Genomic DNA, 18911 nt, shown 5'->3' with positions numbered 1-18911 from the left:
ACCTGTACCAGGATTTAAGCCTTGGGCATAATTGCGTTTGAATGAAAAACTGGAAATTTCAAAATTTTATCTGAAAACTATAGTTTATGGCAAGATGTGAGGTGACAACATGCTTACTTTCCCATTTGCATATTCATATTGACCCTTCAAGAACTGTTTCCTGAAAACTTAGCAAAACTTCAAAATGTCGTAACTTTCTTATTTTTCACCCGATTTCAATCAAGATTTTACTGTTGAACTCGTAATATTTTACTCTTTCTGATCAGACTAACTTATATTTGGATTGGATTTCCCCTTTAGAATTACAACTGAAATTACAATTGCTTGTACTTTAAAAAGCAACACATCCATCTTGAGATAGCTTGCTATGGTTTTTGCCATCAGTGATTTTTAAATGTACAAAGTCAGACTAGAAAATGATAATAATTTTAATGTGATTTTCTACTGAAAGTCTGTACGCTTTGGTTTTGCCTATTACATTTGTTTTTGCAACTGATTGACAAATTGCCCTACATCGACGTAAATAAGCACTGAATTGATCAGTGTTTTTTTTTAGTAGCCATGATAAAAAATCATGGGCGTACATACTCGAGCAGGATTCGAACCTACGACCTCCTGATCATTGGAGAGGCGTCATCTCCACTAGACCACCGAGCTTTCGCCTGAAAGCAAGTGTTGGTTCTAATCCGTATAGCATGCAGCGGGTACTGCTACCGATGCCTGTCCAGTGATCAGGAGGTCATAGGTTCAAATCCTGCTCAAGTATGTACGCCCATGATTTTTTATCATGGCTACTACTAAAACACTGATCAATTCAGTGCTTATTTACGTCGATGTAGGGCAATTTGTCAATCAGTTGAAATGAAAACATCTCGACGGAAGAAATTCATGAATTTGAATACATTTGTTTTATCTCTTGGGGATGTAACTTAAGTTGAACTGTTATTTTACTATGGGTCTTGCCTCTAGTAACTTTGAAATGTACACAGACTGTAATAATGTTACATGATTATCAACAAGTATGTATACCTTGGTTTTGCCTTTGCATTCATTTTATCTCTTGGTGGATATCATTGTAACTGAACAGCAGAATGCAATCAAAAATATTCTTTGAAAAAAAGATCACTGCTGGTGCACAGACCATGATGCTTCCATTCCTTTTGTAACTTTGTCATTAACTCCATGATCACAGTGAAGACCAATTTAATCACATACCTCACATCATGGTTTGAATCACTATCATCGATAAAATATTGTAAAAGTGGGTATTTTCACAGGACTAATTTTTCCCACTCCGGCGGGTAGGATGATCGAGTTTTGCATGTTTTACATTCCGCGGAAGTTAGACATCAACTAGAACCAATCTACTAGATCATATGGCACCCAAAGATATGCGTGCACTTTTATTTTTGCGCTCGTTTCTGGTTTCGTGAAAATTTTAACACCGTGGAAATTTCCACTTTTATAGTAATACAAACTGCTAGAATTCCTTGCACAGGATTTTTTTTCAATGTATAACAAAGCCACATGATGCTGACCATGTCAAATTCTGCAAGGCCATCATTAGTCCCAGTGCACAGCATTTCCCCTGTCTGGATCTCCATAGTGACGTATGCTCATTTGTTCTATCTGTCTCTGCTCACGTCTCAGATGGACATAGAACTTGATCACATCAGGATGGGCACGTACACAGCTAGCCTCAAAGTCCAGTACACGTAGTCCTTGCAAGCTAGTAGCCCTAGAGAGGGCGACATAGGCCTGGCCACATTCAAAGACTCGAGACAGAGATATTTCCACACAGTCCAACGACATTCCCTGAACAGGTTGAAGAGTTTGGAAAAGGGTGACATGAATACTAGTACATGAGAATTCCATTTAATGTAGAGTATTTGTAGTAAGTATCAAATTTTGGTCCACAACAGTGTAGATTTCCACATCTTCAGCTGGTGAGTTAACAGGCCATGCATGTGCAGATAAATGAAGCATTACATATTGGTAATAACATCCACACCATCAATCAAGACCGTTTGTCCTGCCCATTGTCAAGATCACACAATGATATTCATTTTTCCTGGCATTTTTAGCCCATTGAAGACGAGTCCTGAGTATACTCGGTCAGGTTTCTATGGGGAATACATATCAAAGGAATATCAGCTTGTCCTCAGTGGGTTAATGCATGACAGCTGCACTGAACAATCCAACAACTTCTTTTCAGAAAGACAAACTAACATGACACCTACAATTCAATTTCAGCAAAGGGAATGAGGGGGATCATTGAGTTGTTGTTGAGGACAGCCTACATCTAACATTTATCAATTTTGGTGTGCAGTAGTACTACACCAGGAGTTGGCAGTACACCAACAAATAGAGTAAATTTAATGAATAGATTAGAATCAAACATACAGAATCATAGAATTCCGTCAAAATCAGCCATAAATAAGAAAGCTGTGGAATGTTAAGATTTTGGATGTCTTAATTCAACAGTGACTGTGGTAAGAATTGTAGAATTTGCAAATTAGATGCCACTGACATATACACACATATTTTTGTTGCACATCCCATTTTAGTATGAAATTGTGAAGGAAACAACCTCTTGCATCAAATGTGTGCGCTACAACAATCTAGAAACGCTATTTTAGGGAAAAGGTTGTAGTTGCTAAAAAGTTGACAAAATAAATATGATTTTTAAGACATTGCGTGCACAAACCAATGGAAGCACTGTTAGTTGATGGCATGATTTTAGCTTAACTCTATAGTATTACATAATTGCAACTTCATGTATTGATATTATTCTGTGCAAACATGTGCAACTGAATCTCCCAGTCTTTTTGTTGAATGTCTGATTTGCTGAAATGTCTAGCATTGCTTCTGATATGTCTGTTCATGCACTGAGCTGACTTACTTGACTCTTGTGAATGGAGATAGCCCAGGCCAGCTTGAGAGGAAGCTGTCTTCTGGTCAGAATGATCGAAGGTCCGACGCAGACTGACCAACGCTCTGGACGGATCACCACCTCCAGGCCGGACATGAATCTCACTTTCGGGTTGCCTGAGATGTGGCCAGACAAAATCAAGGTCTGTTTGTAAAGTTTGATGGGCAGTATACTATCAACCACAAGGATTTGAGCTACACGGTGGACTCCCGTTATAACGAAGTCCTTGGGACCAGCAGTTTTCTTTCATTATATCGAAATTCGTTATAACTGAACAAATAAACAATAAAAATACAAAGACTGGATAATGTTCCAGCCTGAAATTTTACTTTGTTGTAACCGGACTACAACTTTGACATAAATCAAAAACAATAATTGTAAATTGATACACTATGCACAAAGTATTGATAGAAATATAGGTCTTGCCACATATTGCCTTCTTTAATTTTTTTTTGTGTGTGCATTAATGGTTTTATCTTCATACATACATTATGTATTATCAATGTCTGAGATTTAGATGAACACATGTGTTGTATTTTCAAACATTTCTCCTTTTCACAATAGCAACATAAATAGGAATATCAAAAAGTTTTAGTTGGTTTTCTGTCACTATGCTATCCTATCAAAGGCTTTATAAAACGTCATGTCAAGTTCACCTTGCATTCCAGCTTCAAAGCCAGTGACCACACCCCTGGCACCGTTAACGAGGCCTCGCTGGACATCTAGGTTCTTGGCAAGCATCACCTTAGAAGGAAGACAAGCATAAAAGTTGAAAAAAACAAGAATAGATTTCTGATGGATAATTCTATATATCTATGAAAAAAATATATACATAATGATAATATAATATAATAATATCATATAATATATATAATAATATATAGCAAGATATAATGATATATAATAATACATAATAGTATAATATAATATTATATTATATATATATATATATGTATATAAAATAGCATACATACTTATGATACAGTCCGGCAGTGCATGACAAAAGTTATAGTGCACGTAAAATATAACGATTGCCAATGATAACCCACTATCGATTTGATATCGGTTTTTGCTCCCTCATTTCAATCATCGAGTACTGAATTCCGCACCATACAATGTATCGACGCGATTGCGCCACAATCACGATACCTTTTTTCGATACTATCGTTATTATCGAAGTTTGATCCGTCGCTGCCAGCAACTATGTAGTACTGTAGTGGGGGACTCGACTAGTTCGGCGGTAGATTTAAACATGGAAGCTGAAAACAACAGGTTCGCTACTCTAACAGAGACTGATCTAAGCGACATCTTGGACAATAAGGACGCAAAGAAAACTAAAGATGTCATAAAATACGCGCTTCAAATTTTGGAATCGTACTGCTCGGAAAAAGGAATTGGCCTGACGGATGTTGAAAGCAAGTCAGCCCAAGACTTGTGCCGCTTTCTGCATACATTTTACGTGGAGGTGCGTAGGGGAAATGGGGAACTATACGCTAAGCGCTCTCTGATCACACTTCGTTATGGTCTTCAGCGACACTTTCAACAAACGCTTGACGTAAACATTTGTAGCGATGGTGACTTCAAAGGTGCAAATGATATGTTTAAAGCTGTGCTACACAAAGTGAAAGAGGCTGGGAAAGGATCCGTACGGCATAAGGACCCTATCACCAACGAAGATATGTCAAAAATCAAATCTTCACCTGCCGTCTCACCTACGACACCAAGGGGTCTCCAGAATAAGGTTTTCTTAGATCTAATGTTGCATTTCTGCAACAGGGGATGAGAAAATCTCCGCAACATGAACAAGGGAGATTTTGCTGTCACAACTGACTCTTCGAATCAAAGGTATGTGTATCTGGCTAGAGACATGAAAACCAAGAATCACCGTGGGGAAGGGCTTGATGACGAACAAAGTCAACAAGGTCGTATGTATGAGACCCATAAGGATGACTGCCCCGTTGAATCTTTCGTGAAATATGTCTCACACCTACATCCACACTGTGATGCATTGTGGCAACGACCAAAAGCAACCACAAGGCCTGGCCATCCATGGTACAATTCTCCCGTAGGTGTGAATACTCTTGCGAACAAAATGTCGTCTATTACTGCAGAAGCGCATTGTTCTAAAGTGTATACCAACCACTGCCTTCGGGCAACTTCAATTCACAAACTCGATAATGCTGGATTCGAAGCACGCCATATTATAATGGCAATCTCCGGGCACAAATCTGAGACAAGCATAAAGCATTATTCTCGAGTTGAGGAAGAGCAAAAGCGACGAATGAGTTTGACCATTTCTCGGGTCCAGTCGACGCCTACAATGCTTGCCACAAGCACGTGCTTGAATCCGGTTGCGCCTAGACCTGGTCCTACTCCTAGTCCTACTACTACTAACGTTAGCTCTGTCGCTCGCAGATCTAGGCCTACATCTAGTCCTAACGTTACGGCTGGACTCGCGTCACCCCACACTTCTCCTATCAACATCAGTTCCAACATAAGTACTCACCAGCAACTTCATTTTCATGGATGCAAAGTCAAAATTTATTATCAGAAGTAAACGAACAAACTCAATGACGATGTGATGGGCATGGTCTCATAGGCCTAGAACTATGCCATTATGGAATTTCACGTTTGGATCTTGTGTTCGGTGTTCCAGAGCGTTAATTACGTGTTAACTGTTGACTGTTAAGAGTTTCTACTGTTACTTCCGGATTTTGTCTACACAGCTTGAAAGAAACTGGTATTGGTAAGTGATCTGGACTTCCCTATTTCTACCTATTTTTATAATTCACCTGGGTATGTATGCTATTTTATATAACACATAGTGCATGAGTTCTTCTTGCACTATAACAATACAAGCACCTCCAAATTCTGAATTTGCCCTCAGGCAGTTATATTCAATTCGGCCTGCGGCCTCATTGAATATAACTGGCCTTCGGGACAAATTCTGAATTTGTCGGTGCTTATATATTGTTATAGTGCATTCAGCCTCATGCACTATATATATAATATGTCAAATGTGTCCTCCTTTTCCTTGTTTGAATATTGCACATTTATAAACACTCATAGGAATTAGTGTGGTGACATTTTCTGCCTTTTTTTTCCCTTCTGGTAGCAGAAACCAGTTTCTAACCTGCTTTGTTAATGCCCGCTACTCTAATTGCCATACATTTAACTTGAGAACTGTAATTATAAGAAGCACCACTGCATGCTGATGTACATACAATTTGTACCTAATTGTCTTCCTTTTGTCAGTATGTCAGTGGGATATGTTGAAAACCACTGCACAAAAGGTGGAAGGTTAAAACCTTTACTTGCCTCACAAAATCGCTCAAATGTAGTCTGTATACGACATCTCTTATCTGCTTTTATAAGCATGACAGGTGGAAATCTGGGATTCATCTCCAGACTTACTGAATAACAAGGAGATGACGTCCAATGGTTTGTACTTTGATAGAGAAAAAGTGCGACAGATTCTATGAGAAATTTGCATCATTGGAGACTTAAATAGTGTGATTTGAGAGCTGAATTCAGCATTATTTACTTTTGTAGTATGTAGTGCCAGGTAAGATTCCTTTCTGTGAGATAGCTTCTTCATGATAAACATATGACTGCTATCTCAATTCTCTGTCATGACAGCTTGTATAAAACAAAGTGTGTTCCAGAATTTTTGGTGAACCACCTCAGGGTCAAGGAAATGCCTTATCCTGTCACTTTCCTATTTTACACGGTATTCTGTCTCAGGCTCAGTCTACGACATTTACACATTGTATATAATTGAAGGGGTTGGTGCAATAGTGCTAACACACAATTTGGTCAAAATTGAGTTACATGCATTTTCATAATCCTTATCCTTCACCCTAACCTCCGTGAAAATATCATATTTGAATTCAACCAAAACGATGGTAAAAAATGCATGCATTCATGTTTTATTAATGTACAATGTATGGACTTTCCAAAGATTCAACAGCGATTATCTCAAAATGACTATTGTGTGGGTTAGCACTATATTGCACTGACCCCTTCAATTGTTAGTTGATGCCAGGAAAACATCACTTAGGGGGGTTCAAAAAAGCAAAAATGAATCACCAAGAAGGGGGACACTTTTCTCTCAGACTCACTTACAGCTATGCGGCTCATGGATGATGCTCTGCATCATTATTAGGTTAAATCCCCGCCCCCCCCCCCTCCTCCTTGAGTAGCAAAAAGCTAGATCTGCCCCTGTCATGTACCCACCAGAGTTGATTAAATTAGATTTTTTCTCCCCTTTCACTGTGGACATATGCAAAGTGAATAGTGTAAGGCCTACCTGGGCTCCAATCTTGAGGTCAATCCTCTGCCTGACTGGACATTGGTTGTTGAGCTGTTTGACCAAAGCTGGATCACTGTCCATCGCCTCATAGACACGCACATCACCTGAGATGACCAACACATAGACAGGACATGTATGAGAAGGGAAATACGATACCCAGTGTACTGACATTGAACTGGGATGTCAATTTGAATCTTGTCCCAGCCATCAAAGTTGGCACATTAGAAAAAGAGGCTTAACCTGTTGAGGACGAGTCCCGAGAATACTCGGGCAGGTGTCTATGGAAAATGCATGTTATAGCAAAATCAGTTTGTCCTAAACGAGCTAAATGTTCTATGTTGAGATCCAAGCCAAGAAGAATTGTGTCTTTCACAGGTCCATGCAGCAGAAGCAAAAATAAGTGTCAGCCCAGTAGTCCTCTTGTTGGGGCTCAAGATATACTTTTTTCAAGGAGTGTACAGTAATTGTACATGTATCTTCTACACACTCTAAAATCAAATGATTTGGGTGTTTGCTTTTTTTTTTTTAATATTTTTTATATGTTTTTTTTTTTAGTCATTAATCTTAACTCTTTTACTCTTGCAGGAATTGCTGCAGAATCATTAAACACTGAAGCAAGATGATAAAGAATTAAACCAACAGTGTGCTGAATTCTCTCTTTGTTCATATTGATTTTAAATACAGTATGTGTGAACTTTGCTTTCCTCTTTCTCTCTCTCTTGAATTTTCCGGGTGTTCAAACATGATAGTGGTCTTACAGTTTACCACTGGGAGCAGTGATTGAAAAAATGTTTGAGATATCACATTTGATGCATATGTGTAGGTCAGTTGTATCACAAAACATCCTACCATTTAAAAATTTCCTAATGAAGCCTAAGATATGAGGAGATATCAATTTCCTTTCCGACTAACCATAACTGTAGACAGTTTAGTCTTGAAACATTGTTATTATAACTATTGTTCACATCTTGTGTCTAATAATACTTAACATTCATTACACTGATTCAAATTTTTACATATATGTGGTTTCTATCCCTAACTCACATTTTAGAACTATTTTGAAGCACTAAACCTGGGTTTTTGTTTCATCTGCAAATGGTAAATTATGTCTTTAAAACGACAGAAAACAAAACTATATGTCAGTGACAGACTAACCCTGTAATTTGTTGAGATGCACATTGTTGAGTTGGTCTACATCTTCTTTGTGGGTGCAGAGCCTTGTGGCATGAATGCCTTCCCTGTCCACACAGTGCTTGGCCGTAGCAATCAAGCGGTCACTCACTTCCTGTGGACAGCTACAAGGAGACATAGAGAACAGAGAAAAGATTTCTTCAACTACTGTACATTGTCAATCCTGGTTGTTTGTAACATATTGCCTATTGACACTAAAAGACATGTATAAATTTCATGGGTGATGAAAGATAGGATAATTCCGATTAGACAAAGAATATCCAATTTTTCCCCTTTTTCTTAGTGATATATTGCAAGAGTGTGAGGGCATGGATACTTTGCTATCATCTCATGTGAGGAATTTTCAAAACATGTTGGTGCACATACATTATATAATCACATTGATATCAAAACACACTGGAAGTTTTACTGAAGCTATACAGCTGTCACCATGACACAATTTAAATGCAGTCTATACCACGTTTGAGTAAACCTTAAGGGCTTTTTACACTTGTAAATTTTTGCTTAGCCCCGGACCAACGGTGGGGCTAAGGGGGGGCCTTAGCCCCACCGTTGGTACGGGACTATCCTTAGCCCACTTTCTGTTTACACTCGTTTTTGCCAAAGTGGGCTAGCCCCACCAATAGTACGGTACTATCTGGCCCTGCAAAATAGCAGGGGTTAGCACCATAATTGCGGTGCTAGCACCGCAATTGCGGTGCCAAGCAAGTGAGTGTAAACAGAACGAAAAAATAATCCTGGGCTAAGCGACGGAGACGAAGTCCGACCCTCACTGACCAATCAGAAACGAGGTAATCAAGTGCTGCCGGTGCGTGCGTGTACGTGTATAGTACACAGCGTAATTATGAATATCCATGTGGTTTGGAAAGTCCGGGGCTAAGAAATACGAGTGTAAAAAGGTCAGTTTTCTCCTTAGCCCCGGACAAGAGATAGTACGGGACTAATTGGCGAGTGTAAAAAGCTGAAAAAATTGGTACGGGACTAACGATAGTCCTGGGTCAGAGAAAGTCCGGGGTTAAGAAACACAAGTGTAAAAAGCCCTTTAGTGAATCAAGCACACAGAATGATGTGGGTTTTATCCAAAAAAAAAAAGATATTTATGGAATTTCAAAGTTCTACGTGATTATGATTTTAGCTGCAACCTCATGGAAATATGATGAGGCGATGTTGTCATGACTTTTTCTGCACTCAAATCAACTCAAGAATAATGAATAGAAAACATTGTTATCTCAGCTAATTAGCACATCTTTGCAACCATCATCACTATTTGGTAAAAACATGTGAAACTTTGGAATTCCATAACTCTCTCATTTGAAGTCTGGTTTTAGTCTAAAAAAAAGAAAAGCCTCTACAATTTTGTTCGTCTGTTTTTGTGCTTCCATTCCTCATTAAAGCAAACAACAACTCGAACATGATGTGGAATAGTACTTTCAATAATGCTACACTGACAGTATAGCTCAACAACGTGAACACAAAGGCATCTCTTTCTTAACAAGACGAATTGGTTTTGACACAAGAATCTCTGCACTTCTTCCATAGATTTCATCTCAACTTACCGGCCCACCCTGATCTTCTGTAGAATGTCGATGAATGTCTGGTCCTTCTGCCGTTTGACTTCCATGAGTTCACAGTTCACCTGTACACATCGCTGCCAAGCTGGGGACTGAAAGAACCATAGATTGATCAGAAAATCTAGTCCAACAAACAAAATACTGACGGGAAATGGAAATTGAGAAAGTGATGAAAATACCTTATTGAAGACTACTAGTTTAATTGTGAGTTTATTACAGCTCATTAGACAGTTGTTGTGAAACAGGATTTGTTTACAAAGCGCTCTTTGTTGAACGTGTTTGGTAATCACAGTCAGGAATTCGGAATGTTTTAGGTATTCATGAGGACCATGTCACCGATGTATCAGAAATTAGTGTCTAGAATTAATGTAGTCCCTATTTGTGATACGTAATTTGGTATATGTAGTTGGAAAATGGAAGGTTGGATTGGTGCGTTTAGAAATAGGAGTGAGAAGAATAATTTTCATAATTTTGGGAAATTTTGTTGTAAACAGAAATAGAGAGTAGGAGGATGAATATTAGTCATTTTCCAGGGGTTGAGTTGCACATGAATGCGCCCTTTGTGCTGGTCGTATGTACTGCGGGAGATTTGGACACTTGCACTGCACACTGCACGACACACATCACTTCGCACTCTTGCACCGTAGGACATGCAACCTGCCGCAGTGGGTTGAGTCTGGCTGTTTTCTGCCTGTAATTTTTGTTCATGGGTGAGATGTTCAGCCCTCCGGTACTGGTGTTCTCATGTCTGAGGATGAGGGTTCATACTTCCAAAGAGCGAGTTGCTACCTGACTTAGGGATTTTTTTGTTTTTTTGCTAATTTACTGACACCAATAAAGTCAAGTGAACTACAATCCTGCGTCCACTCATTCATTTGAGTCCTGGGGTCTATCACCACATCATCACAGCCCCCTCTCCACCTATCCACGACAATACCATGAATATGACTTATAACTATGATAAAGATATTTGTTCATTATCTTTCACCGAGTAATTACTCAGAGAAACTGTAAATTAATCTAAACATGATGCCTCACAAGCAACCAACTCCAACATCCAAAGCACCAACAGACAGAATATCTTCTTATTGCAAAGAGAGTAAAGTATAAGTGTATTATAAGTACTCATTGATACAAAAGTTCATAGATGTATATGAGCTTGTTACCATGAAACAGAACTTCTGCTTCTCATCTTTCTTGACAACAGGTGGAAGTTGAAGGAAATCTCCACACAAAATGAGTTGGATGCCACCAAACGGCTGGTCATTACGCTTGATAGCCCTAGCCACAGCCTGAAACCAAAAACAAAGAAGAACATGGGTAGTCATCCCATCTACATACTATTATGGCTTGTTCCATTGCTTCAGGATTAAAATGACACACTGTATTCGCATGGTTTGATATCTATTACATTTACACAAACTATGCATTAAAATGCAATTCCACTTTTAAATTGCTTCAATGTACTTGTATCAAGAAAAAAGAAAATATATACAAGATGGTTTTAGTTTCACCTGAATCAGATATATGATTAGAAAACTGTATAGGATTTTATATGTTTTCACGAAACTGTGATATCAGTTCTGAAAGCCTGTATGCAAGCTAGGTAATAAGGCGATGATGGCACTGCCTGATAAGTACATGTAGCTGGCATGTGTACTGACTGAGCATTTTGCATGAAAACAATTATTATCAATCCAAAGTTTGACATCTCTTACAGAAAAAAAAAAAGTTCCTCATCAGGTACTATCCATAACAACCCTTTCAAAAAGCTTGCAAAATGCATGCACAAAATCAATGCCAAAATTCATATCAACAATGTCAAGAATATGCAAGAGAGGAATAAAGGCTCTAAGCAAGGGTAGACAAGCTTGAAGGATAAAGGATGGATCCAGTGTAGAAGATAATGCCAGGAGACTCATCTACGGGGAAAAATGACACTTACCTCCAACTTGGTAAAGAAGTTGCCATCAACCATGGAGATCTCGTCCACGATGAGATGTTTACATTTCCTCCACTGTTGTCTTCTAGTGGGTCTAGAAGCCAGCTCTATGCACTGCTGTAGGGTGCCAGCACCTGAGCCCATACCTGGTGGGTGGCAAAATATTCAACATGTTTTCTGGCTGTATTAAAAACACTTACACACAGCACACATATGGTCAGTTTCACGGTAAAGGGTGTAACTTTCAATTTTTAGCCTTTTGGCCCACCCTGAACACATAGATTTACAGATCTCAAAGATTTTTTCCCATGTGAGTCACCTTATGAGTAGCCACCTTGGGTAGCATAATCAGGTCCAGGTATTGATGCGTTTTGTTTTGACAGTCACATACGTACCCTAAAAATGACTATTTTGTTGCATTGAAATTTATATAACATTTTTGAAATGTTTATAATTTTCTACAGCAACTGCAGAGATCTGATTTTTTATGTTAAAAGCATAGTTGTATGGTCAGTTGAAATGACCAAATTAGTTTGGTTTGCATCTGGCCCTTTGTTTTAGAATACTATGACTTCAAATTTGAGGTTTCGGAGGCTTCATTTTCCGTTAACAATCGTTTACAAACTTTGATGGACAGTAATGATCAATGGATGTGTTTTGGTTACTTTCTTTTATGCTGAAAATAGTAAGGTACAGCTAAACTTTAGACTTACATCAAAGTTTACTTGATTCCAGGGCTATTTGAAATTTTGTGATAATTTTATTCCATCAAGTGAAATTTCCGTTAGCAGTTTTGAAGCCTCCGAAACAAAGTGTTTAGTCAAATAATATGAATATAGATAAGAGAAGCGACCTAATCTATATGTCAAAATGTAGGATATGGGGGCCCTAACCTAATAGACCAAAAATAATTAAGATCCGCCAAACTCTCTGAAAATAGGAGACAATACAAATTTTCCGTTAACACGTGAAGCCTCCGAGACGCATTGAAGCCTCCGAAACAGCAAAAACATCTATTTGACATTTCTGATAAATTCTTTGAGTGTCTGCCCCAAATTATGCCATGAAATCATCAACAGACATGGACAGACAACAAAAATAATAAAAACATTATGATACTGCAGTAATTTTTTGAGCCAATACACTTTATAGAGAAAAAGTGGTTTCGGAGGCTTCAAAAGGATGTTAACACTGCATTTTTGTGATTTTCTCTGGACAAAATCAAATTAGATTTATTGTTCACCCACCCAATGATCGCTTATGATATATCTAAAGATATTTAATCACATTCAGTTTTCTGGCGGCTTTGTTTACTCACCAATATAGATTTACTATACGATTTACCTATTTTTCTTAAACAGTGCAGACGCATCACACATAACTCATCTTTTCATTCAGCAATAAGATATTGGCAGATGAGGATGTTGCCCCACAAATATGTTTAAACAGTGTATATCAACCACAAAAGACACAATTTACCCATCACTTTCTACATAACATGCATGATTTTCATAAAAACATACGGCATACCAAATTAATTTTTCAGCTGTTTCGGAGGCTTCATTTTATGTTAACAGCATGTAAATGGAATGTTTTGATTACAATTTTGTAATTCTAAGTCTATCAAATAACTGTTTGGACTGAATGAGACTTAATGACTCCCCAAGCAAGGTATAGATAGTTGTTTAAATGTATGAAAAGCATTTATTTTGTAGGTTTCCTTTTGAAACAATGGAACAGGCTAGATATTGTGAGTAATGAAAGTGACTTCCAGCTTGCGTGCATGCCCACATCATGCAACAGTAGTGCAACAAAGCAAGTAGTTGTGGAAACATCAATGTTCTTAAGGTGGATAACTCATTTTTACTCTTGAGAGAAGTTGAAGTGTTGTGACCATTATTTGTTGATCACTCTTTTGACTGGTTAGACTTTGTTAATGAAGACCAAACAATTACTTGATTATTTAGTGTTAAATACACCTTTTTTAAAGAACTGAACACTATTCCTGTCCTGAAGATTCCAGGACTTTAATAGATGGTTATTCAAGAGGGAAGCATACACTTAACTAAGAAATATATTACTTTTGAATTTAAGGTTGTATCTTTTATGCATGATCAAGAGCAAATGGTGGAATATACTTTTGGATTTGTACACTTTCGACTATCATTTGAGTGTAATACATTGTAGTTTCGAAACACAATCTTTTACATGTCCATATAACCCATTGACAAATCCATTCCATTGTTACTCACATGGCATTTGTTTTTGCCATACTAAAATCTTGACTTTTTCAGCTTTCCATTTCTTAACAAGTTCTTTGGCTTTCATTTACAATACTTATTTGGAGGAAAGTAATTAGTAGAGCAGATAAGCCGAAGAATTGTGCAAAATTTGACTAAAGCATGAAACTTTCACCATTGTTAGTACATGCTATAAGATTAATTTTAAGATCGGGAGGTAAGTCTGAATTGACCTCTGATGACCTCTAGAGGTCAATGACCTCAAAATCTAAGAAAATTGATATTTTGCGTCATTGGTTAATGATAAACACAGTAATGATGTACTAAAACTTAATTTTTGTCACAGTGAAATTGTCTTTATGTTCCACAGAGCCCTGACAGGTTTCTACCTTTGACCTCTGATGACCTCCAGAGGTCAATGACCTCAAAATGTCAGAAAATTGATATTTTGCATCATTGGTTAATGATAAAACACAGTAATGATGTACTAAAACTTAATTTTTGTCACAGTGAAATTGTCTTTATATTCCACAGAGCCCTGACAGGTTTCTGTCTTTGACCTCTGATGACCTCCAGAGGTCAATGACCTCAAAATGTCAGAAAATTGATATTTTAATGCATCACTCATAACTGAAACACGATAATTATGTACTAAAAACTAATTTTTGTAAGAGGAATTGCCTCAATGTTCCACTGAGCCTTTCGAGTCAGATTTCTACCTTTGACCTCTGATGACTTCAGATGACCTATGGTGAGGCCAATGACCTCAAAATGTCAGAACATTGATATTTGGTGCATTTGGTTGATGACAAACATGATTTAGATGTTGTATTCATTTGTATTACAATTGAATTGTTTTCCTATTCCACAGAGCAAGAGAAATTACTCACGTGTCTCTACCTTTGACCTCTGAGGAAGGTGACAGGTCAATGACCTCAAAATATCAGAATATTGATATTCTATGTATAGTCAATGGTCAACTTTGTAATACCCGATGTACAATCATTTATGCTATAATAGAAGAATCTTGACATTCCATGGAACATTGGTCATTAGCCTGTGCATTATATCCAACTTTGACCTCTCAGGACAATGAGAGGTCACTGAGGTCACATGTGTAGGCTTACCTGTATTGATGTTTGGCTTCACTGGTGTAATCGTAAATGCTTAATCATGTACAAATCACGCATTGACGTTTTGATCAAAGTATGTATGCATATTCCACAGAGCATTGGTATTTATGGTAACAGTTCTCTGAAATGTGAGAGGTCAATTACTTCAGAAACAAAGCTTAAGTTTCTTGAGTGATGGCAGTGACCTCAAATATAACTGTTATGTTTGGGTTAGTTATGTAGACTAGCAAATATAGGCAAATATGGCCATTATCTCGACACTCGAGGAAAACAAGGCCCACGAGACTGATATACAGAGTGTTTAATCTATTCAGTGTGTAAGTCTCATAGATCTTTTCCCCCATTTGTCGGACTCATTATGGGACTGGTTTGCCTAAGTGTCAAGCTCATGGGCAATATTTGCATAGTTTCCAGCTGGTGGGCTTGTATTGGCCAGTGTAAAGCTGGTGGGTTGTTACAGTATGACTGCGATGAATGACTCATGGTCCTGGAGTATACAGTCCACAGCTGCGACATCATGAACCATCTTGAAAACTTCGACATACTGTGAGGCTCAACATGCATTCCACGTGAAGCAATCCTGTGCATTGCAACTAGCTATTGCCATCCGAGACCTACCCAGGGAATAGATAAGCATTCATGGCAAACCATGGAGAAAGCGGATTATGCAAAATATTTTGGAGTTCCAATAGGAGGCTCAGCTGGAATCAAATCGCCACAGCAGCTTAAAAAGGTTATACTTCAACCAAAGACTCTCTCCAGACGAAGATACGAGTATCATAAAGTTCAGGTGTTTTGCTACTCCATGCCGCTCAGGACTGTTCTGGAATATGCATGCATCATCTGGGATCCATTCACCCAGGTGAAACAACATGAAGTTTGGAATGATCCAGAGAAGATATGCACTCTTTAGCTGCAATGACCATCATATGCAAAACAAGCAGTGTTACAGCCACACTTGAAAAACAAAACAAAGCAAAACAAAACAAAACTACAATGGCAATCCCTGTAAGAAAGTACAGCACAGGCAAATTCAGCGATGATGTTCTGCATCAAGAACCCCACAATATCCACTCCGCAGGAAGTTGTGGCTCTATTGCTGCATTCTTCAAAAAGGGCCAATGACCAAAAATGTCAGGCATCACTTGCAAGAACACAAAGTAGGCCTACTCCCAAAAAGGTGGCCGCTACTCTAGGCCACTGTCTCTTGTATCTCTTTGAAACACTTCAGGAGAGAGATACTCAATATTCAGCTCTGTTATTAAAGATACATATGTCTCTCTTTTTGTTTTTGCATTTGTTTGTTGTTTTTTGCTTCATATAGCTCTTTGGATACCTTCTTTAACCAATTAAGAAAAGGCTCCATGGCAGATTACAAGATTACACAGTATAATGAAGAAGAAGAAGAAGAAGAAGAAGAAGAAGAAGAAGGAGAAGAAGAAGAAGAAGGAGAATAGGAAACGAGATCTGCTGTCAATGATGCAGAGCCAATACCAATCAGTTCCATGGCAGATCTTAGTCGGCACTGCAAAGGTTTGGATGTCTCTCTCTGTTGACAAAGGATATTCTAATATAAAGCTCCAAGTAAGTCCATGGGGTGGTTTACATTGTCTGGGCATAGAGGGTTGGGTTGGGTATATGAGGATATGATGCTTTGTTATAACAATTAGGTCTGAGATATCTGTTTTTTATGTTTGTTTTGACCATCCCGCATGGATCTCCAACGAAATGAAATGATAATGTGTTAGACCCAGCCGCCACCGTGTTTTTTCAATAGATTTTGATGTTACAGTGTAGTTGAGAAAAAAGTAACCGCTCATTGTCCTAGATGGAAGTCAAAATTGAACTGTGTGTGGAATACTCTGCATACAATTTTGGACACACACACACATACACACACACACACACACACACACACACACACAATGTATACTTTTTATATAATTATTATTTCATAAGCAGCTGGCCTTACAAACAAATGAGACCAGACATCAATATTCTTACATTTTGATGCATATCTTTCAATATCCTCCAGAGGTCAGAGGATCATCGCTAATGTTCATGTGAAATGAGTACACGCCTTTTGAATTGCTCACTTTTATTGCTATAGAAATGCACAATATGTGCATCATGTCAATCATTAAATATTGTATCAGTTTCATTTTCAGTCTTGGATTATTTTTTCTATGTACAAATAAAATCGTGGCAAAGTAAACAACTTCCACATCAAAATATAAACGAGAATACTAAAAAAGAAATAGATGTAATAACGTGCAAGGCAAATACCAGGCCTACATCATCTTAAGGTATACAGGTGAAGGAAATCACCTTATCGATAAACAATTTACGTGACTGGGATAGCGACCACTGAACAATATTGTTTCTTAAAACTCTCTCTTCTTTTCAACAAGTGGAATAAAACACATGCACATACCGGGGCATCAGTTTGGAGGAGGGGTGGGGTGGTGGCAGGGATAGATGACCCCCACCCCATTAAATTCTGAGATGTGGACTATGTTTTGTTGTTGTTAGTTTTTGTTGTTTTTTGCTTTTTGCTTTTTAGACAGAAAACTGCCCAAGTTTTTCACTTTAAGTGTGCATCGGATTGTTAAAATTTAATTCTGAAATGCAAAATCTCCCTTCTGTGAGAGGGGATATCTCCTTTCAATAGACTACCTCCCCCTGCTTGGTTCCTTCCACAGATATAACATACTTTGGGGAATGATAATTTCCCTTATTCTATGAAAAATGTTTTTAAGAGATATTTTTATTTGAATTCCAAAGATGAAAAGGCTTTCCTATATATGCACGATTGTTCATTTTGGAGGGCAAGAGGCATTTGCCCCGCCTACCGAGAAAATATGGGAGGGGGAATGGTGGGGACATAGAACTTTGCCTCCAAGTATTTCCTGAGATGGAGATTTCTTTTTCTTCACTTTTTTGACAGAAAATGAATTGTCACTGAACATTTCAGCTATAGTATGCACCAGATTAAAAGGCAGAATCTCCTTTGCATACCCCCTCCCCCACACTATCTTTCGTTATGTCCCCTTCCATATACGCTCAGTGCTTTTGTCCCATTTTTGTTCTATATATCATCACAAAGTATGTACTAGATCTTTAATTTCAGTTCCGACATATTAAAGAAAATCCCTCTTGTTGGAGGGGGTAGTGTATCTTTCAATTAGCAATCCCTCCTCGGTTTCTACCCTTAGATTTGGAACACTCCTTTTACTGATAATTTCCCAAATATTCATAAATGTCATAAATGTGTATACGAGACTTTTTTTTTACATTTTTATTCTTACTGCAAAGGCTCCCTCGCATGGGAAGGATTGGGGGACAGCCCCTTTTTAATACCCTCCTCTCGCTGTATCAACCTCTCCTTCATGCATTGATTATGGCTACACATTTGGGTATGGACTTTTTTTTCAAAATGGTAGTTCAACCAAGAGTGGCACGAGATCATTGAATTGCAAACAAAAGAATGCAAAAGCTCCATAATGTGGGAGGGGGATACCTCCACCCACATCCTTCTGTCGATTGGTCTCCCTCCATAGATGGCTGACTTACTACACCTTTTTGATACA

The 18911-nt window shown here is 38.1% G+C and overlaps 1 protein-coding gene and 1 pseudogene across 1 annotated transcript in view; one reads left to right on the top strand and one right to left on the bottom strand.

Annotated features, from left to right (window-relative positions):
• Positions 1-1563: 1563 nt before the first annotated feature.
• The window catches only part of LOC139719444 (ATP-dependent DNA helicase PIF1-like), a 36105-nt gene continuing 18757 nt past the window's right edge, over positions 1564-18911 (bottom strand). Inside the window, exons 6-13 of the mRNA XM_071630859.1 lie at positions 11952-12094; positions 11173-11298; positions 9992-10098; positions 8400-8539; positions 7242-7348; positions 3589-3676; positions 2903-3048; positions 1564-1815 (exon numbers count right to left, since the gene is read on the bottom strand). Of these exons, the coding sequence (XP_071486960.1) occupies positions 1564-1815; positions 2903-3048; positions 3589-3676; positions 7242-7348; positions 8400-8539; positions 9992-10098; positions 11173-11298; positions 11952-12094 (1109 nt within the window). The remainder of the gene's footprint in view (positions 1816-2902; positions 3049-3588; positions 3677-7241; positions 7349-8399; positions 8540-9991; positions 10099-11172; positions 11299-11951; positions 12095-18911) is intronic.
• Positions 4185-5509, top strand: LOC139719411 (uncharacterized; annotated as a pseudogene).

This window comes from Diadema antillarum, unplaced genomic scaffold (assembly GCF_040938485.1).
Source record: "Diadema antillarum isolate AM-2024a unplaced genomic scaffold, OU_Dant_1.0 scf00000110, whole genome shotgun sequence".
Classification (NCBI taxonomy): domain Eukaryota; kingdom Metazoa; phylum Echinodermata; class Echinoidea; order Diadematoida; family Diadematidae; genus Diadema; species Diadema antillarum.
This window is presented reverse-complemented; position numbering and strand designations above follow the sequence as displayed.